Genomic DNA, 15,614 nt, shown 5'->3' with positions numbered 1-15,614 from the left:
GGGTGAGTAAATTATCAGCAAAAGTTTTTTCAAAAGTGAACTAATCCTTTAACTGACACATAATCGATTCTCACAGATTCGGCCTTCTTTTTTTTTTCTTTTTTGCTAAGAAAATTGTCAAACTTCTGTTGGCACAAACTCACACTATGGTAAAAACACTTCAAGACTGCAAACATTATCACAATGCATTTGTGCAAACGACAGGAGTTAAACAGGTAAATAATGGAGATAAAGTTTACTCACCTGTCTTCTGTAAGCTGCATCAAAATCTTGCCCTGATCGGAGAATACAATGAAGGACATCCGCAACTGTGGGCTATATGCAATAACAAATTAAAATGTATATTTGACTTAATATTATTTTTTCAATGTAAATTTCAGGTGCACTGTAGTTTGATCCCAATTAGATTTCCACTATTTTGAATGAACTGAAATGGTGCATTCGTTTTAAAATCATATTTGGTAACACTAAGTAACTTTGCAAACTACCAGTCGACTAAAAGTGACTAAATTCTACAAACCCTAAACTAACAGTCCACTTATACTCTAATGAGAGTTGACATGTAGTTGCTAGCAGAATGTCTAAAGTGGACATTTGAAACAGTGTTAATTGTGAAATATAATTCATTAATTTACAGAACTTATAAAGCCAATTAGAAATTAAATATGCTAATATTTTTCGTTAAACATGTTTTAGTTTGTTTGTGCAGGGGATTTTTCATCCACATACAGTATAGCAGAAAATATTACATAAAATGATGTGCACACACACGCATTTTTTGTAAGACTCTGTCTTTGCCTACCTTATGAACTTATGGGCCAGATGTTCCACAAAGTTATATATTTCATTCCAGTGATGCTGCACACTTCCTGATCTGCAGGGTGAAACAGACAAATTGGACACTTACAGTTGAACATCAAGGGGGCAATAAAGATTCACAAGCTGAGAGGAATAGCCAAAGTTTGAGATTTACTGCTGTGTGAATAAGACAGTTTTTTTTTTCTAAAAGCAGCAGTTCAAAAACTACACTGACACATTGTTATCCTCCCCAGAGGGAAATCGTTCAAGTATCAGCATCCTCCTAGAGCAGCTGTCTGAATGATGTGATGCCAGCTGCTAATATTCCATTGACTTTGAATTGAGCCAAAGATCAACAATTGTGATCTTTAAATATTACAATAGCACTGAAACCTCACATTGGATCCTGGCTTTGAAATTAAATTAAATTAAATTAAATTGAAGGAGGGTAAGATAGGGGAGGATGCCCCCCTTAAAGGAGAACTCCGGCGAACAATGAACCTTTGGTCTAATAAAACATCGGTACACAGTCAACCATTCTCTGAGATTTGTTTTCATGATAATCGAATATAAAGAGTTTTATCTCTAAAAACTGTTTAGCGTATAATGCTAGTAATGGGGGCATTGAGTAAGTAAAAAGAAATCGCTAGTTTATACCACTAACAAGGCTCAAAATAGCCCCACACTAACACAGTAACATAATGAGGCTCCACACATGCAAAACGAAGCATTGAGAACTTTGTAAGTGCACAGACCGTTTAATCAGAAGATACTTTATGAAGACAGTTCACTTCGTGTATACAGACAGGAGCCATCTTAAAAAATAGTCTCGATAAGTCAAACCACGAACGTCGTGCTGGGTGATCTGAACTGTATGAAGTTCAGCGAACTTCTGACGGCGTTCGGGGATCGAAAAAAAAATAGTCAGGATAATGGCTTAAAAAATAGTCAGGATTTTCAGTCAGGATTTAGACCGTACCATAGTACTGAGACAGCTCTCATTAGAGTCACAAATGATTAGCTCTTATCATCTGATCGTGGTTGTATTTCTCTATCTTAGTGCTGTATTTGACACAATTGACCACAACATTCTTTTAAATAGACTAGAAAACTATGTTGGCGTGAGTGGAATTCCATTAGCATGGTTTAAATGATACAGTACTTATCTGACCATTATCAGTTTGTAGCAGTAAATGAAGAGATGTCTTATCGCTTACAAGTTCAGTATGGAGTACCACAAGGCTCAGTACTAGGACCGCTGCTCTTCACTCTGTACATGCTACCATTCGGAGATATCATTAGGAAACATGGAATTAGCTTTCACTGTTATGCTGATGATCCTCAGCTGTATATTTCTTTAGACCCTGACGAAACATACCAACTCACAAAATTAACGGAATGCATAGCCGATATAAAAAATTGGATGACTAGTAATTTCCTATTACTAAATTCAGAAAAAAAACAGAGATTCGAATTTTTGGACAAAAAACTTCCACACACAATAACCTGGAGTACTGTCTAACACTTGATGTCTGCTCTGTAAAGTCTTCGTCGATCTCATGAAGTAGCGTGTGTATGACACGCCAATTCGTATTTCCATTTTTGGCGTGCTATCAAGACGCATAATCGCTTTTCAGCGTGTTTATGAACGCCGTTGACTTAACGTTATATAAATATATGACTTATCTCAACCCCGTCCCTAAACCTAACCGTCACTGGGGTTAATGGCATTTATGACTGTTCCCTTACCATACAAGGAAAAAAAAGTCTACATTTTGCTTCGTTTCACGCGGACATTTGACGGCGTGTACAGACACGCGGAATCACTCGGACGTTAATGGCGTAGACATACACGCGGATAGCTCAAAATGCGTAGAGATAACACGCCACTTGACTCAAAAGTGGCGTGTATGTTTACGCAAAAGTCATGATGTCATGTTGCGTCGTCGGTTAGGAACCTGGGTGTGCTCTTTGATACCAATCTTTCGTTTGAAAATCACGTGTCTAGTATCTGTAAAACCACATTTTTCCATCTTAAAAATATATCTATATTAGTTCATGCGTTCATGACATCAAGACTAGATTATTGTAATGCTCTACTGGGTGGTTGCCCTGCATGCTTAAAAGTCTAATAACACAGTTGACTGTTCTCTGAGATTTGTTTTCATGATAATCGAATAGAAAGAGTTTTAATGTAAACTTGACTTTTAATTGTTTCCTTTGATTCGTTTGTCGTGTTCTTATTGGTTCTTGCTTCATTAGTTCTGTCTGTTCATTGGTTATTGATGTCATGTTACACAACAAGAAAAGGGCAAAAATGAGGCTTCAATACATGAATGGGCATGTGTTTAAGCTATCGTGTTTGCCTTGTCTTTTCATGAAGTGAAATTGCTGTTCCTGATCTTCCACAGGAGTTGGTGACCTGGACGGCTGGGTGGGTAGGGCGAGGTGGGATGAGGTAGAGCTTTGCTGTGAGTGAATGTATATGTGTTGTATTATCTTTGTTTTTGTCTCGAGGACCCCCTCGAAAACGAGATGTTTCATCTCAAGGGGTTATCCTCAACAATAAATTCAACAGATTAATATGCATAAATAGCTCGATTACACACTAAATGAAAGGTTAAAAATAAAACGAAAGCATAATAGATGTCATTTAATGTTTTAGTTCCAGTATAAATACCCCATGAAGGCATTCTGCTTAATGCAGTTGTCAATGTGCCAGATGTTATTTCAATGATGCCATGTCTAGTCTATACAAATGATGTACATGTTGTTAGAATGTGTAACTCTGCCAAAGATTACATTTCTTCCAGATGATCGCGTTTTCGCATAGTAACGCTGTTTAAAAATCCAGGCCTTACCCTCAAACCTATCTCAAAGTGATAGTGGTTTACTCAGATGTAATTAAATAGACGTAACGTAATCATTGTTGCCATATTTTACTCGTTTAGACTTGTAGAGTAGAGTACAATGTTAATTGTTAGAGTACAATGTGGAGAAATGTGTTTTGCTACTCTTTAAAGGGTTAGTTCACCCCAAAATGAAAATGAAGTCATTAATTACTCACCCCCATGCTGTACCAACCCCGTAAGACCTTCGTTCATCTTCGGAACACAAATAAAGATATTTTTGATTAAATCTGAGAGCTGGATCAGTCCTACATAGACTGCCTAAGGGACTGGCTCTTGACGGCCCATAAAGTCATTAAAGAAAAGGTTTAAATATTCCATGTGCCTACAGCGGCTCAATTATAAGTTTATCAAGCAACGAGACTACTTTTTTTGCGAAAAAAACATAAATAACGACTTAATTCGACTATTCTATTACTTCCTTATGGGCGCATGCGCGAGAACTGAGACGAGGACGTTCTTCTCCTTCGACTACTTCTTGTTACCGGCTGCTCACCGCTTAGGAGTTTTACCGCCCCCTACCGTATAAGATGATGTGCTGATATAGCTGGAAGCGCAAAACTTTTTGTTTACAAGCAGAGGAAGATGCGCGCTGTACATACGCTTTTCAATTAGCGTATTTTCCGCACTATAAGGTGCACTTAAAAGCCTTTAATCTTCTCAAAAAAAAACGACAGTGTTCCTTATAATCCGGAGTGCCTTATATATGGATCATCATCTTATACGGTAGGTGGCGGTAATACTCCTAAGCGGTGAGCAGCCGGTAACAAGAAGTAGACGAATGAGAACGTCCTCGTCTCAGTTCTCGCGCATGCGCCCATAAGGAAGTAATATAATAGTCGAATTAAGTCGTTATTTATGTTTTTTTTTCGCACAAAAAGTAGTCTCGTCGCTTGATAAACTTATAATTGAGCCGCTGTAGGCACATGGAATATTTAAACCTTTTCTTTAATGACTTTATGGGCCGTCAAGAGCCAGTCCCTTAGGCAGTCTATGTACGACTGATCCAGCTCTCAGATTCAATCAAAAATATCGTTATTTGTGTTCCGAAGATGAACGAAGGTCTTACGGGGTTGGTACAGCATGGGGGTGAGTAATTAATGACTTAATTTTCATTTTGGGGTGAACTAACCCTTTAATGCTGTTTGAAATGTGTCAATTTCATGGACAAAAATATCAAATTAAGTAGCATCTGCAAAAACAACAAAACAAAATTAAATTCAAATCTGTTTGTTTGAATAAAAGCCAACCCCTGGGATATAAAATTTTTTAAAAAAATTAAAGATATAAAAAATCTTACTTATTCCTGTAGTAAGGAAAACTTATTTTAAGAGTGTCCAAATAATATAGCTGAAACAAAAGAAGATATTTTGAAGAATGCTGGTAACCAAACAGTTACAGAAGCCATTGACTTCCATAGTGGGGGGAAATCTGTTGTGTTCAACAGTTGAAAGAAACTCATACAGGTTTTGAGCAACAGGAGGGCGAGTGAATGATGACAGAATTTTCATTTTTGGTTGAACTATCCCTTTAAAGGTGCTACTCCAACTCAACTACTGTACCTCATTACTGTATATGTTTAGAAAAATTAATGGCGGTAAAATGATGTGAGATATTAAGCACTGCCTCTGTCCTCCGCTCGCTCTCCTCTATGCTTGTCTTTCTCCCTCTCTCATTATTTTTCCATTGTTAGTGGGATCCGGGGCTCTAAAGCAGACAAAGCAGGCAGGGTTCGGAACATCTGGAGCTAATGGTGAAATGGTTTAACAAGAGGCAAATGGTATGTGTGTGTGTGAGTGTGTAAAAGAGAAGGATTTATTTATATAGCTATAACTCTTAATGAACTAGCCTTCTACAGTGGCCCAATATTGCCTATTCATTTTCACTGAAATTGGACCGGATTGTCACATTATTCAGTTCCTCCCTAACCCAAATGTTTAGATAATCTCTGGGAATGGATGAGAGTGCAAATCACATCTCTCAGCTTTTATTTGAGTCCTAGAACAGGTCAACAAGGACATTTCACTTATATTGGCTCAAAACAATAGCAGTTAGCCTAGCAACCATTTAGGTAAATTAGGTTTTGTATTATATTTAACCTTTGCACAAGAATAATTTGGTGTTCAGATCCAGATAACTACTGTAGAAAAGAAAACCAAGAACGTTTCAAAATCAGTAAATGTACTCCGATATCATTAGATTAATGCTTGGTCATAAATTGTAAGAGAAGTGTTAAAGGTCTTACTGTAAAATTACGCCATAGATAACGTATAGTCAGCCAGTGACAACAATCATAAAGTATCCAATACTTATTTAATCAAAAACTGACTCAAATAAAGTTTAAGTGGCTCATTAGAAAGATAATTAATTTTATTAGAATATTAAAATACTAAAATAATAAAGTAAATTATATTAAAATATCAAAAAAAGTACAGCACATTTATAAATATACATAAGAGTTAAAAGTATTCAAACAGTCATAAACTCCTAATCTATACTGATATTAAACATAAATGAATGTGTCTTTTATTAACGTAAAATGCATTATTTGCATGAGAAAGTAAAAGTAGGCTATTACTAGAGAAACTGCTCTAGTATTCTTCATAATAATCAGCCATGGCCAGTATAATGATTATTCACTTCATGATCATGTCTGATGTCTCTGAAGATATATAGACCATCACACAAATGCACTAAATCAAGGAAATAAACACTAAGGCTACATAATGAATATTATACATGGTCCTATCTGGATCATGTCCAAAATGGTAAAACTGTGGTACATTTTGGTAGGCTACTTTGTCGTATGTGACATGTCAAATGTAAAGTGTAAACAGTGTGTGCATCTTTTTTTGGAAATGACCCTCTGCTAAACACTCACCCAACTTCGACAGTCGATTGAAGTTTCAAAACGGATTGCAAAAACATTTCTCACGAGGAAGCTCGGTCATTTACTAAAATGTTATTTACATAAGCAAGCTCGTCCGAAGAATATTGCGTTCCAGATCACTCAACCCTCTACTAGGAAATAACATCTGTAACGCCGCTTAAAATCGGGACATCCGACCTGAGGAGGTCGAGGTAGATCGATCAAACCCGACATCAGCCAGATGCGTCATTCGACGTCAGTTCCAATATAGAGGCAAGTCCTGCATCCAACGAGCATAGCATGGAGCTACGCTCACCTAAAGGATTATTAGGAACACCATACTAATACTGTGTTTGACCCCCTTCCGCCCTCAGAACTGCCTTAATTCTACGTGGCATTGATTCAACAAGGTGCTGAAAGCATTCTTTAGAAATGTTGATAGGATAGCATCTTGTTGATGGAGATTTGTGGGATTCACATCCAGGGCACGAAGCTCCCTTTCCACCACATCCCAAAGATGCTCTATTGGGTTGAGATCTGGTGTCTGTGGGGGCCATTTTAGTACAGTCAACTCATTGTTGTGTTCAAGAAACCAATTTGAAATGATTCGAGCTTTGTGACATGGTGCATTATGGTGGCCATAAAGGCATGAACATGGTCAGAAACAATGCTCAGGTAGGCCGTGACATTTAAACGATGCCCAATTGGCACTAAGGGGCCTAAAGTGTGCCAAGAAAACATCCCCCGCACCATTACACCACCACCACCAGCCTGCACAGTGGTAACAAGGCATGATGGATCCATGTTCTCATTCTGTTTACGCCAAATTCTGACTCTACCATCTGAATGTCTCAACAGAAATCGAGACTCATCAGACCAGGCAACGTTTTTCCAGTCTTCAACTGTCCAATTTTGGTGAGCTCTTGCAAATTGTAGCCTCTTTTTCCTATTTGTAGTGGAGATGAGTGGTACCCGGTGGGGTCTTCTGCTGTTGTAACCCATCCGCCTCAAGGTTGTGCGTGTTGTGGCTTCACAAATGCTTTGCTGCATACCTCGGTTGTAACGAGTGGTTATTTCAGTCAAAGTTGCTCTTCTATCAGCTTGAATCGGTCGTCCCATTCACCTCTGACCTCTAATATAACAAGGCATTTTCGCATTTTTGAATGTCATTTTATGCTATTATTTTATTTATTTTTTTGCCGTTTAATTGTCACAAACACAAGAAATACGTCATGGCCAGTGTAATGCAAATCAAGTAGCCTAACGCAAGTTACGTAATCAGATTACTTTTTTCAAGTAACTACTAGTAAAGTAATGCATTACTTTTAAATGAACAACAAGATATCTTCAAGTAAGTAACACAATGAAATGCAAACTCATAATATAACCTACTTTTATACATCTCACTTTATTAACCAATGATAATAATAATCCAATTCACAGGTCACAGTTCACAGGTGTCCAGTGTTGGGAGTAACGCATTACAAAAGTAATACATTACAGTAACATATTACTTTTTGCTGTAACGCAGTAGTGTAAGGCATTACTAATCAATTTTCAGTAATATTTTACTCGTTACATGTTCAGTGAGGCTTGTATTACAGTTGTATTACAGTGTATTTTCTGCTTTTACTTCTTAAAGGCAACAGACTATGTGAAAGTTTTAAAGCAGTCTTTTAGTGCCAGTTCAGAGAGGTCGCGTCTGTAACATTGTTTTTTCCTCATAAATGCGAACACGAAAACTAAAATAAAATGAATATTTTAAGTTCTATGGAGACTGGAGAGCCAACCCTTCCTCATCCGATTTGCGCAGTGTAATTAACAGAATTACAAAAAAAATATTTTGCCTCCTATTTTTTTTTGTCACGCATGAATGTGTGTCTTTTTCCTAATATTAAAAATAAAACATAGACTGATATTTGTCTAATGTCTGGAGTCCTTTAAGGAAGTAGCCTACATACGTTTCAATACATGAATTTTCTGAGAATTTGTATTTCAAGTTTTGACTGCAAATGTCATGTCCATAATGCTGGACTTCCCCAATTTTAAATAATTTATCCTCAACTAGTTTTGTGGTGTAGGTCTACGTATTTTATAATGTTAACTTCAAATAATACTAATAGCCTAATTTAAAGATAAGGCAGCATTGGATCTGGACGGTAAGGAGAATAACGCTGGAGTTGGAAGAGGTGTGTCGCGATTCTGTAGTCGTGTGGCGAATGGCGATTTCGGTTTCATATTGCATATCGTTACAGCCCAAAAGTTAAGTTCTACTTAGTTATTTTGGTGAAAGTAACTCAAAAGTAATACATGAGTAATGTAACGCATTACAATTCTGAGACAGTAATATTGTAAGGTAATGAATTACTTTTAAATAACAGTAACAAGTAATACCTAATGTATTACAGTTTGGAAGTAACTTGCACAACACTGCAGGTGTCACATGTAACAAAATGGTATCAATTAGTTATACTAACTTGTCTATGAAGGCCGGTATGCTGAAAATTTGTGACAATGGACAAATATTTAGTTGAAAGAATGATGTTATTGACCAGAAGTTCCCGAACAATTTCAGAGGCAAGAACGGGCCTTGGTAATTAGTGTGAGGAGTTATATTATTAGTTTCATAACACATGTGCCTTTATTCCCAACACTGCTTCTGAACTGTTCTCTTATTGCACTCTCTGCAGAAGTGATTGAGCTGAATAAAAAGGAGGAGAACAGTAAATGTCCTTCACAGACCCTCCTGAGCACAGAAGCCAAACCATCAAGCCCACAGCTATAAAGTGGAGCCACAGAGATGGCCCATAAGTAGAACAACCAAACCCTGACTTTCCCATAACTCAGATACAAGGAGATAAATTAACCCGTGCAAACATAACCAGAACTTAATGGTAGGCACTGTCCCATGACAGCTTGAAGGCTCATGTTTTATGCTAAATTAATTTCATTGTATCTCTTTTGCAGAAGATTCTAAATAGACTGTAACACCACATGACCGATTATGACGAGCTGTTTTTGTGTATAACATTTAAAATTCATGAATCTGATGTGGAGAATAATTCGGAAACTATTGCAATAGTCAGATTTGACTTTATCTTTCCAAATTTATACTAAAATGGTGCCACAGGAGCGTTTTGAAGTGGCAGGTGTCTTAGATTTATTCATTTAGCTGACACTTTTATCCAGAGCGACTTACAATTGCTATATTTGTCAGAGGTCGCACGCCTCTGGAGCAACTAGGGGTTAAGTGTCTTGCTCAGGGACACATTGGTGTCTCACAGTGGATTCGAACCTGGGTATCTCACACCAAAGGCATGTGTCTTATCCACTGCACCATCAGCACCCTAGTCTTTACATCAACTATTTAATGCTGCTTAATGTGGCATACAGTACATTACAACCAAATTACAACAGTCTACTTTGATACTAGGGGCTGAGGTGGGTCAGAGCATGCATGATTTAGTCTGCCTTTTGTAATTGCATCTTTACACTACATTTTGTGCAGGCACACAATAGCCTTAAAGGTTGCTGCATTTTAAAACTCTTCACAACCTAATAACAATAAATAATAGAAGTGCTCTATATGATAAATAAATACCTTCTGTGGAATTCACAGGACCAAAAATGTTCGTCAAATCAATTGCATTCGGTCCAATGTCCTATACCTGCCTGTCAGCAAATGCATTTCCATCAAGGGGGTCATCCACCAGCCGGAAACTGAAGTCTCCCCGGGGGCCGCCATTGGCTAACAAGTGACTTTCCATTGAATCCCATTCATTATGGCATCACTTTGACCGAGAATAACTTTACATTTACAACTTTAAGCGTATTATAGTTCCTCCTGAACCAAAACAATGAGCTTATGCTGCGTTCATGCCATGTCAATTGTTACTTTAAAGGGATAGTTCACTTTGAAATTAATTTTTGATATGTTTTAAGCTTACCTCAAGGGCATCCAAGATGTAGATGTCTTTCATTTGTCAGATCATTTGTCATGGCTATGATTCATTTGTCAGGGTGTCAGATCATTTTGTCATGGCTATGATTACAAGAGTCTTGTAATGTCTAGTATGTCTTAGGCCATCAATGTGTACTTACATGTATGAGTCATTAAATCATGTTTAATTTTGACTTCTCTGTGCATGCTCTTTGAGGTGAACCGATTGAGGACCCCCTTCACCTCCAGTGTATGACTGACAGACAACAACGGTTTGACCAAAAAAATATCAAAATTGAAACTACTGCGGAAACAAAGACACCTACATCTTGGATGCCCTTGAGGTAAGCTAAAACATACCAAAAATTAATTTCAAAGTGAACTATCCCTTTAACTATGAGATGGCAACCCTTGACGTTCCACCCGTCACGTCCTCAGACTCAGATTTATGTGTTTCTATGTCAACAACGGTACACAAAAATCACGGTTCGGTACGTACCTCGGTTTTAAAGTCACAGCTTGGTACGTTTTCGAAACGGCAAAAAGAAAGAAACGCCAGAGAAATTTCCTATTTGTTAAAAAATAATTTATATATTTTTCTTTTAATAAGTGTGAATTTTCCTACATCTTGAAACTTTCAGGTTTATAAAAGGGGGTCATCTTTGAAGGATGAACAAATATTGTTTTGGTCATCACATTAAAAATAACATTTAAATATATTTATTTATATAATATTTCAGTTTTGAAGTGCTGGAAAAAGATGTGTGAAGTACTTGAAAGCATTTCACTATTCCAGCCAAACTTGGTTACAGTTAGTGTTACTATATTAAATCCACGGTGAATGTTGCTGGTCTGTGGGCGTAAAGTATTACTAGTTCATTCAGGGCACAATGTTTCTCCTGGTTTCCACGTCAGCGCTGTTTGATCTAATAGAGATCTATGGTTAATAGATCTCGCAGCGATGTTCTTACTTCAGTGGCGAATTCAAATGTTTTCTTAACTGGATCTCTTAGCGCTGTGTAGTAACAGTGACGCTTGATCGAGATCGGCTCGCGCTGCACAGATGTTGCTGGTCCGAACTGATAAACGATCCGTGAAGCACATAATGAGTAGCGCAGTTTTGTTCTGCTTTCATTACACTTGCCATTTGATGTTGCGCAACGTTGTGGTGGTCGCGCCAGCGCGAATTTTGTCGGCAGGAAAAATAGTCCAAGGAATCGTTCGGTTTGTATGTGTACCAAACGGGAAGCCTTGAACCGAAACGGTTCAATAATCAACCTAATCTAATCAACACCGAAATGAATCTGCAACAGTCAGGTGGTAGCCTACAGCTAGAGCTCTGTAAGTTGTTTACGTTCATTATGATTGTAATGTTATATGGCTTGAGACGTGAGGTAGTTTAACACCTTCTCTCATAACACTATGCAGACTGCGTTCATGTGTTTTGAAGGAGGCGTGGCTTTTGAGAGCATGGCTTCTGGAGGAAGTGTGGGATATCATGCTTTTAAAGCTAGCTTGCTAATGTTAGCCTCTCAGATTGCCTGCCAACTGTCACGCATTGGACATCAGACACCCCCATTTGATTGGTTTCACACGCTCACAGGCCACACCCCCGATTTCTCATGCTGAAGTGTCAACCTGATCGGTAAAATGCTTGGAAGATGAGTTTATCTATGTATCTACCTTAATAATTTCTAGAATTAGTTTTGTGCCCCTGACAGTGAGTGTTTTGGCCATTGGCTGCTGAAAATGATATGTTTTTTGCACCAATATGCAATACCATATGCAAATCAACATTATTCATGTAAATGTTCTTACTGAATAGAAAAAAGCGAACGAACGATGCGAAAATGAATTGGATCCAACAGAATTTGATTTACACGCAGGATCCAAGGTAGTGATGTAAAGGGGAAATGAGTTGAGATACAGCTGTATGTCACTGTCTGTAAAACAATACGAATCTGTCCAACAAAAACATCACATTCACAGCTGAACTGCCAGGCTATCCATGACGAATGATTTACATGTATTTGGAAACACAGCTGTGTTATTTTGACTTAAAACACATTCGTCGAACATGAACATAACACTCTGGGGAAAACTTGCCAAGTAGAGCCAAAGTTTAGACTGGTAGAATCGAAATAGTTGGAAACTGTGACCCACATCCAATCTAATGTATGTCCATGCGTGTGTATTCATATTGTGTGCAGCACACAGGCAAACATGATGATTGATTTCAGGGCCGTGTGTAATTGATTTTCCATGTGTTCTTATGGGTCCTGGGGCTTTCGCCACAATACACGCCAAAATTAGGTCAAGATAGCTTGCTATACTACCAAACAAAAACTAAAACAACCTTAATTTTAAGTTAAAATGGATAAAAGTACATTACTTTTCAATTCAACTGCCTATGTGGAACTAATCAGGCAAATAGCCTCTTAACCCTTGTGCTGCATTAGATTTTTAACACCGTTGAGTGCATTAAGGACCAAAAATGGCCACATATTAAACATTGCCTAAAATATTATATATTATTATTATTTTCCACTTTTACCAAGTTAAATCTTTTAACCAGCATCAGTCCTCATCATAACTACCAAAAATGTATTCAATTTCAGGATTTTAACCCTTTAATTACCAGTTTTGTTTGCGAAACCATCGATTTGTATAAGAGGAAAAAACACAAAAATTCAATTATTTTCAATAAACTAAATGCAAAGAGAAAACTTTAGATTTGGATTATCACAGTCCCACTTTGCAAAAAATCCCACTTAGCGCGTTAGAGACCAAAAAATGGCCACCTATTAAACATTGCCTAAAATAAGGTGCATTTCCACCCATAGGGAATAAATATGTAGTGACGTCATCTGGTGGAATACACTATATAATGCAAATATAATGCTTTTGCTTCAAAATGAAAGGATGTTTGTGCAAAAATCATGTTTCATGTATTACTGACAGCCTCAGATTTAAACAACGTTTTAATGGGTTTCAATGGGCCATTTTTGGTCTTTATGGTGCTGAGTGTTACTATTTGATCTACACAGTGTGTGTTATACATATTTTGCAAAATGGGATCACATTTTTTACATGTATCCAAAAAGTCACAATTTTGCCAAATTTCATACCATTTGCATTAAAACAGCCAAAATGGTCAAAGAAATTAAACTGCAAAAGACCAAAAATGTCCCTAATGCAGCATAAGGGTTAAACCAGCTGTTTAATCTATCATTCCCTTGCAGGCTTTTGGCTCAGAGCTGCATATCTGTAAACTGCCCTCATAGGGGACCACTGTCCGCATTGACCCCAAACATGCAATTTTCTCACCTCATGTTAGATGGAACACATGTTACTGAGGAAAACAATGATCTTACTCTCTCTCTCTTACTCTCTCTCTCGTTAACTTTTATGTCAATGCCATTCTAAACTCACTGATCAAATATGAACAAAATAAAAACAAATTATAACAAAAAAAATCAACAATAACTAAAAAAAGTATTACAAAAATAGATATAGTGAAGACAAAATATTGGCTGTTGCTGTTAGTGGATAATATTTACTGCGATCATGATCTACATCTGTGGATCCTTTGATTGGACACCTGTGTGAACTTGAGGAGAACTGAAAGAGCTAAAATTATGAAGAAAAGTATTTCTCAGAAAAGAATATGCAGCATATGTCAGCAGATGCTCATCTTATGTAATGAATTTCAGTCAGTGAGTGTTTAAATGGCATAGGCATTCATTTTAAAATGATCTTATCCTAAAGAGACGGAGTTAGTTTCCATGAAAACAATGGGTTACAACATTAAGCATCACTTAATTTAGCATTCCTCACTGTAGCAGAACCAAAAAAGATAGGCATTGCATTTAAATAAGCCTAATTCTACATGTGCATTTGTAATTTATACAAGTGTTTTCCGTCTATTATAACTAAATCAGGTCAATCGGTTCACTCATTGCGAGTTTTATCAGGTATGCAGATGCCAGCACAGCATTTATGGAGCGTTGTCATGCTTAACAATTCATGGAGAAGTGGTAAATAACAGCATAACTTACTTGTCAAGAACAAAATAGAGGTCAAAACCCCCATAGCAGGAGGAAGCTGCAGTCCCTCTTTCCGGCACAAGTCCTGTATTTCCATTCGCAGTGCCCACCAATTTGACACAAAGCAAAACTGCTATCCTCCAAAGTCTGCACATGTTGTAAAGCACTGTTTGAGCAAATGTACAGGACTACAGGAAAAATATAAAAGTGACCATGAGAGAAAAATAAGGTTTCACAGGGTCCTTAGCAATCTGTAATCCTTATGTGGAGACCTAATTTGGAGAAAGAATTTGCCTTCTTTGTTCTTCTAGTGTCCTGTGTTAGCAGAGTGAATGTATCACAAAAAAAAAAAAGAAAAAAAAGAAAATGTCTCTGGACAGAAATAAGTTTCTAGTACCCAAATTCACACATGTAGTAGATGTGCACATGTACCCAAACGTCTGACACACTTCTGCTCGCTGCCCCAGTTGCTTCTAGATTGATGGAGTGTGGGAGGGAGTGTGGTCGTGTGTGTTTATGTTTGAGAATGTGTGTGTGTGTGAGCGTGCTTTTGCCAGACAGCGCAAAATCATTGTCTCTCTCAGCCCCTTGACTCCACAACAACTTTCCATCCTTTAAAAAAAAAAAAAAAAAAAAAAAGCAATAAAGAAAGCCAAGACGTGATTAAGGTTGTTATTTTGCCATCTAGTGGTAAGAAATGTTAGTGAAAATGTTTATGTATATTGACCGCATCATTTAAAGTGTCATGATATTAGGCTACTGGTCAGTATGGAAGCTTGTTTCCGCCACTGAATGAAAAATATAAAAGGTAATTGCGACTTTTTATCTCACAATTCTGACTTTTTTTCTCACAATTGTGAGTTTACTTCTCGCAATTCTGACATTATTTCTCAGAATTGCGATATGGAAAGTCAGATTGTGAGATATAAAGTCAGAATTGCGTGATATAAAGTCGCAAGTGCGAGATATAAAGTCAGAATTGCGTGATATAACGTCAGAATTGCGTGATATGAAGTCAGAATTGAGTTATAAAGTCATAATTGCTAGATATA

At 37.3% G+C, this 15,614-nt stretch overlaps 1 protein-coding gene across 1 annotated transcript in view; it reads right to left on the bottom strand.

The window, feature by feature from the left end:
* The window catches only part of antxr1a (ANTXR cell adhesion molecule 1a), a 72,783-nt gene extending 57,623 nt beyond the window's left edge, over nt 1-15,160 (bottom strand). Inside the window, exons 1-3 of the mRNA XM_039674627.2 lie at nt 14,575-15,160; nt 803-874; nt 244-315 (exon numbers count right to left, since the gene is read on the bottom strand). Of these exons, the coding sequence (XP_039530561.2) occupies nt 244-315; nt 803-874; nt 14,575-14,717 (287 nt within the window). The 5' untranslated portion in view covers nt 14,718-15,160. The remainder of the gene's footprint in view (nt 1-243; nt 316-802; nt 875-14,574) is intronic.
* Nucleotides 15,161-15,614: the final 454 nt, after the last annotated feature.

Source organism: Pimephales promelas, chromosome 14, assembly GCF_988280905.1.
Source record: "Pimephales promelas chromosome 14, fPimPro1.hap1.1, whole genome shotgun sequence".
Classification (NCBI taxonomy): domain Eukaryota; kingdom Metazoa; phylum Chordata; class Actinopteri; order Cypriniformes; family Leuciscidae; genus Pimephales; species Pimephales promelas.
The sequence above is the reverse complement of the archived record's forward strand: the minus strand, read 5'-3'. Positions and strand labels throughout refer to the sequence as shown.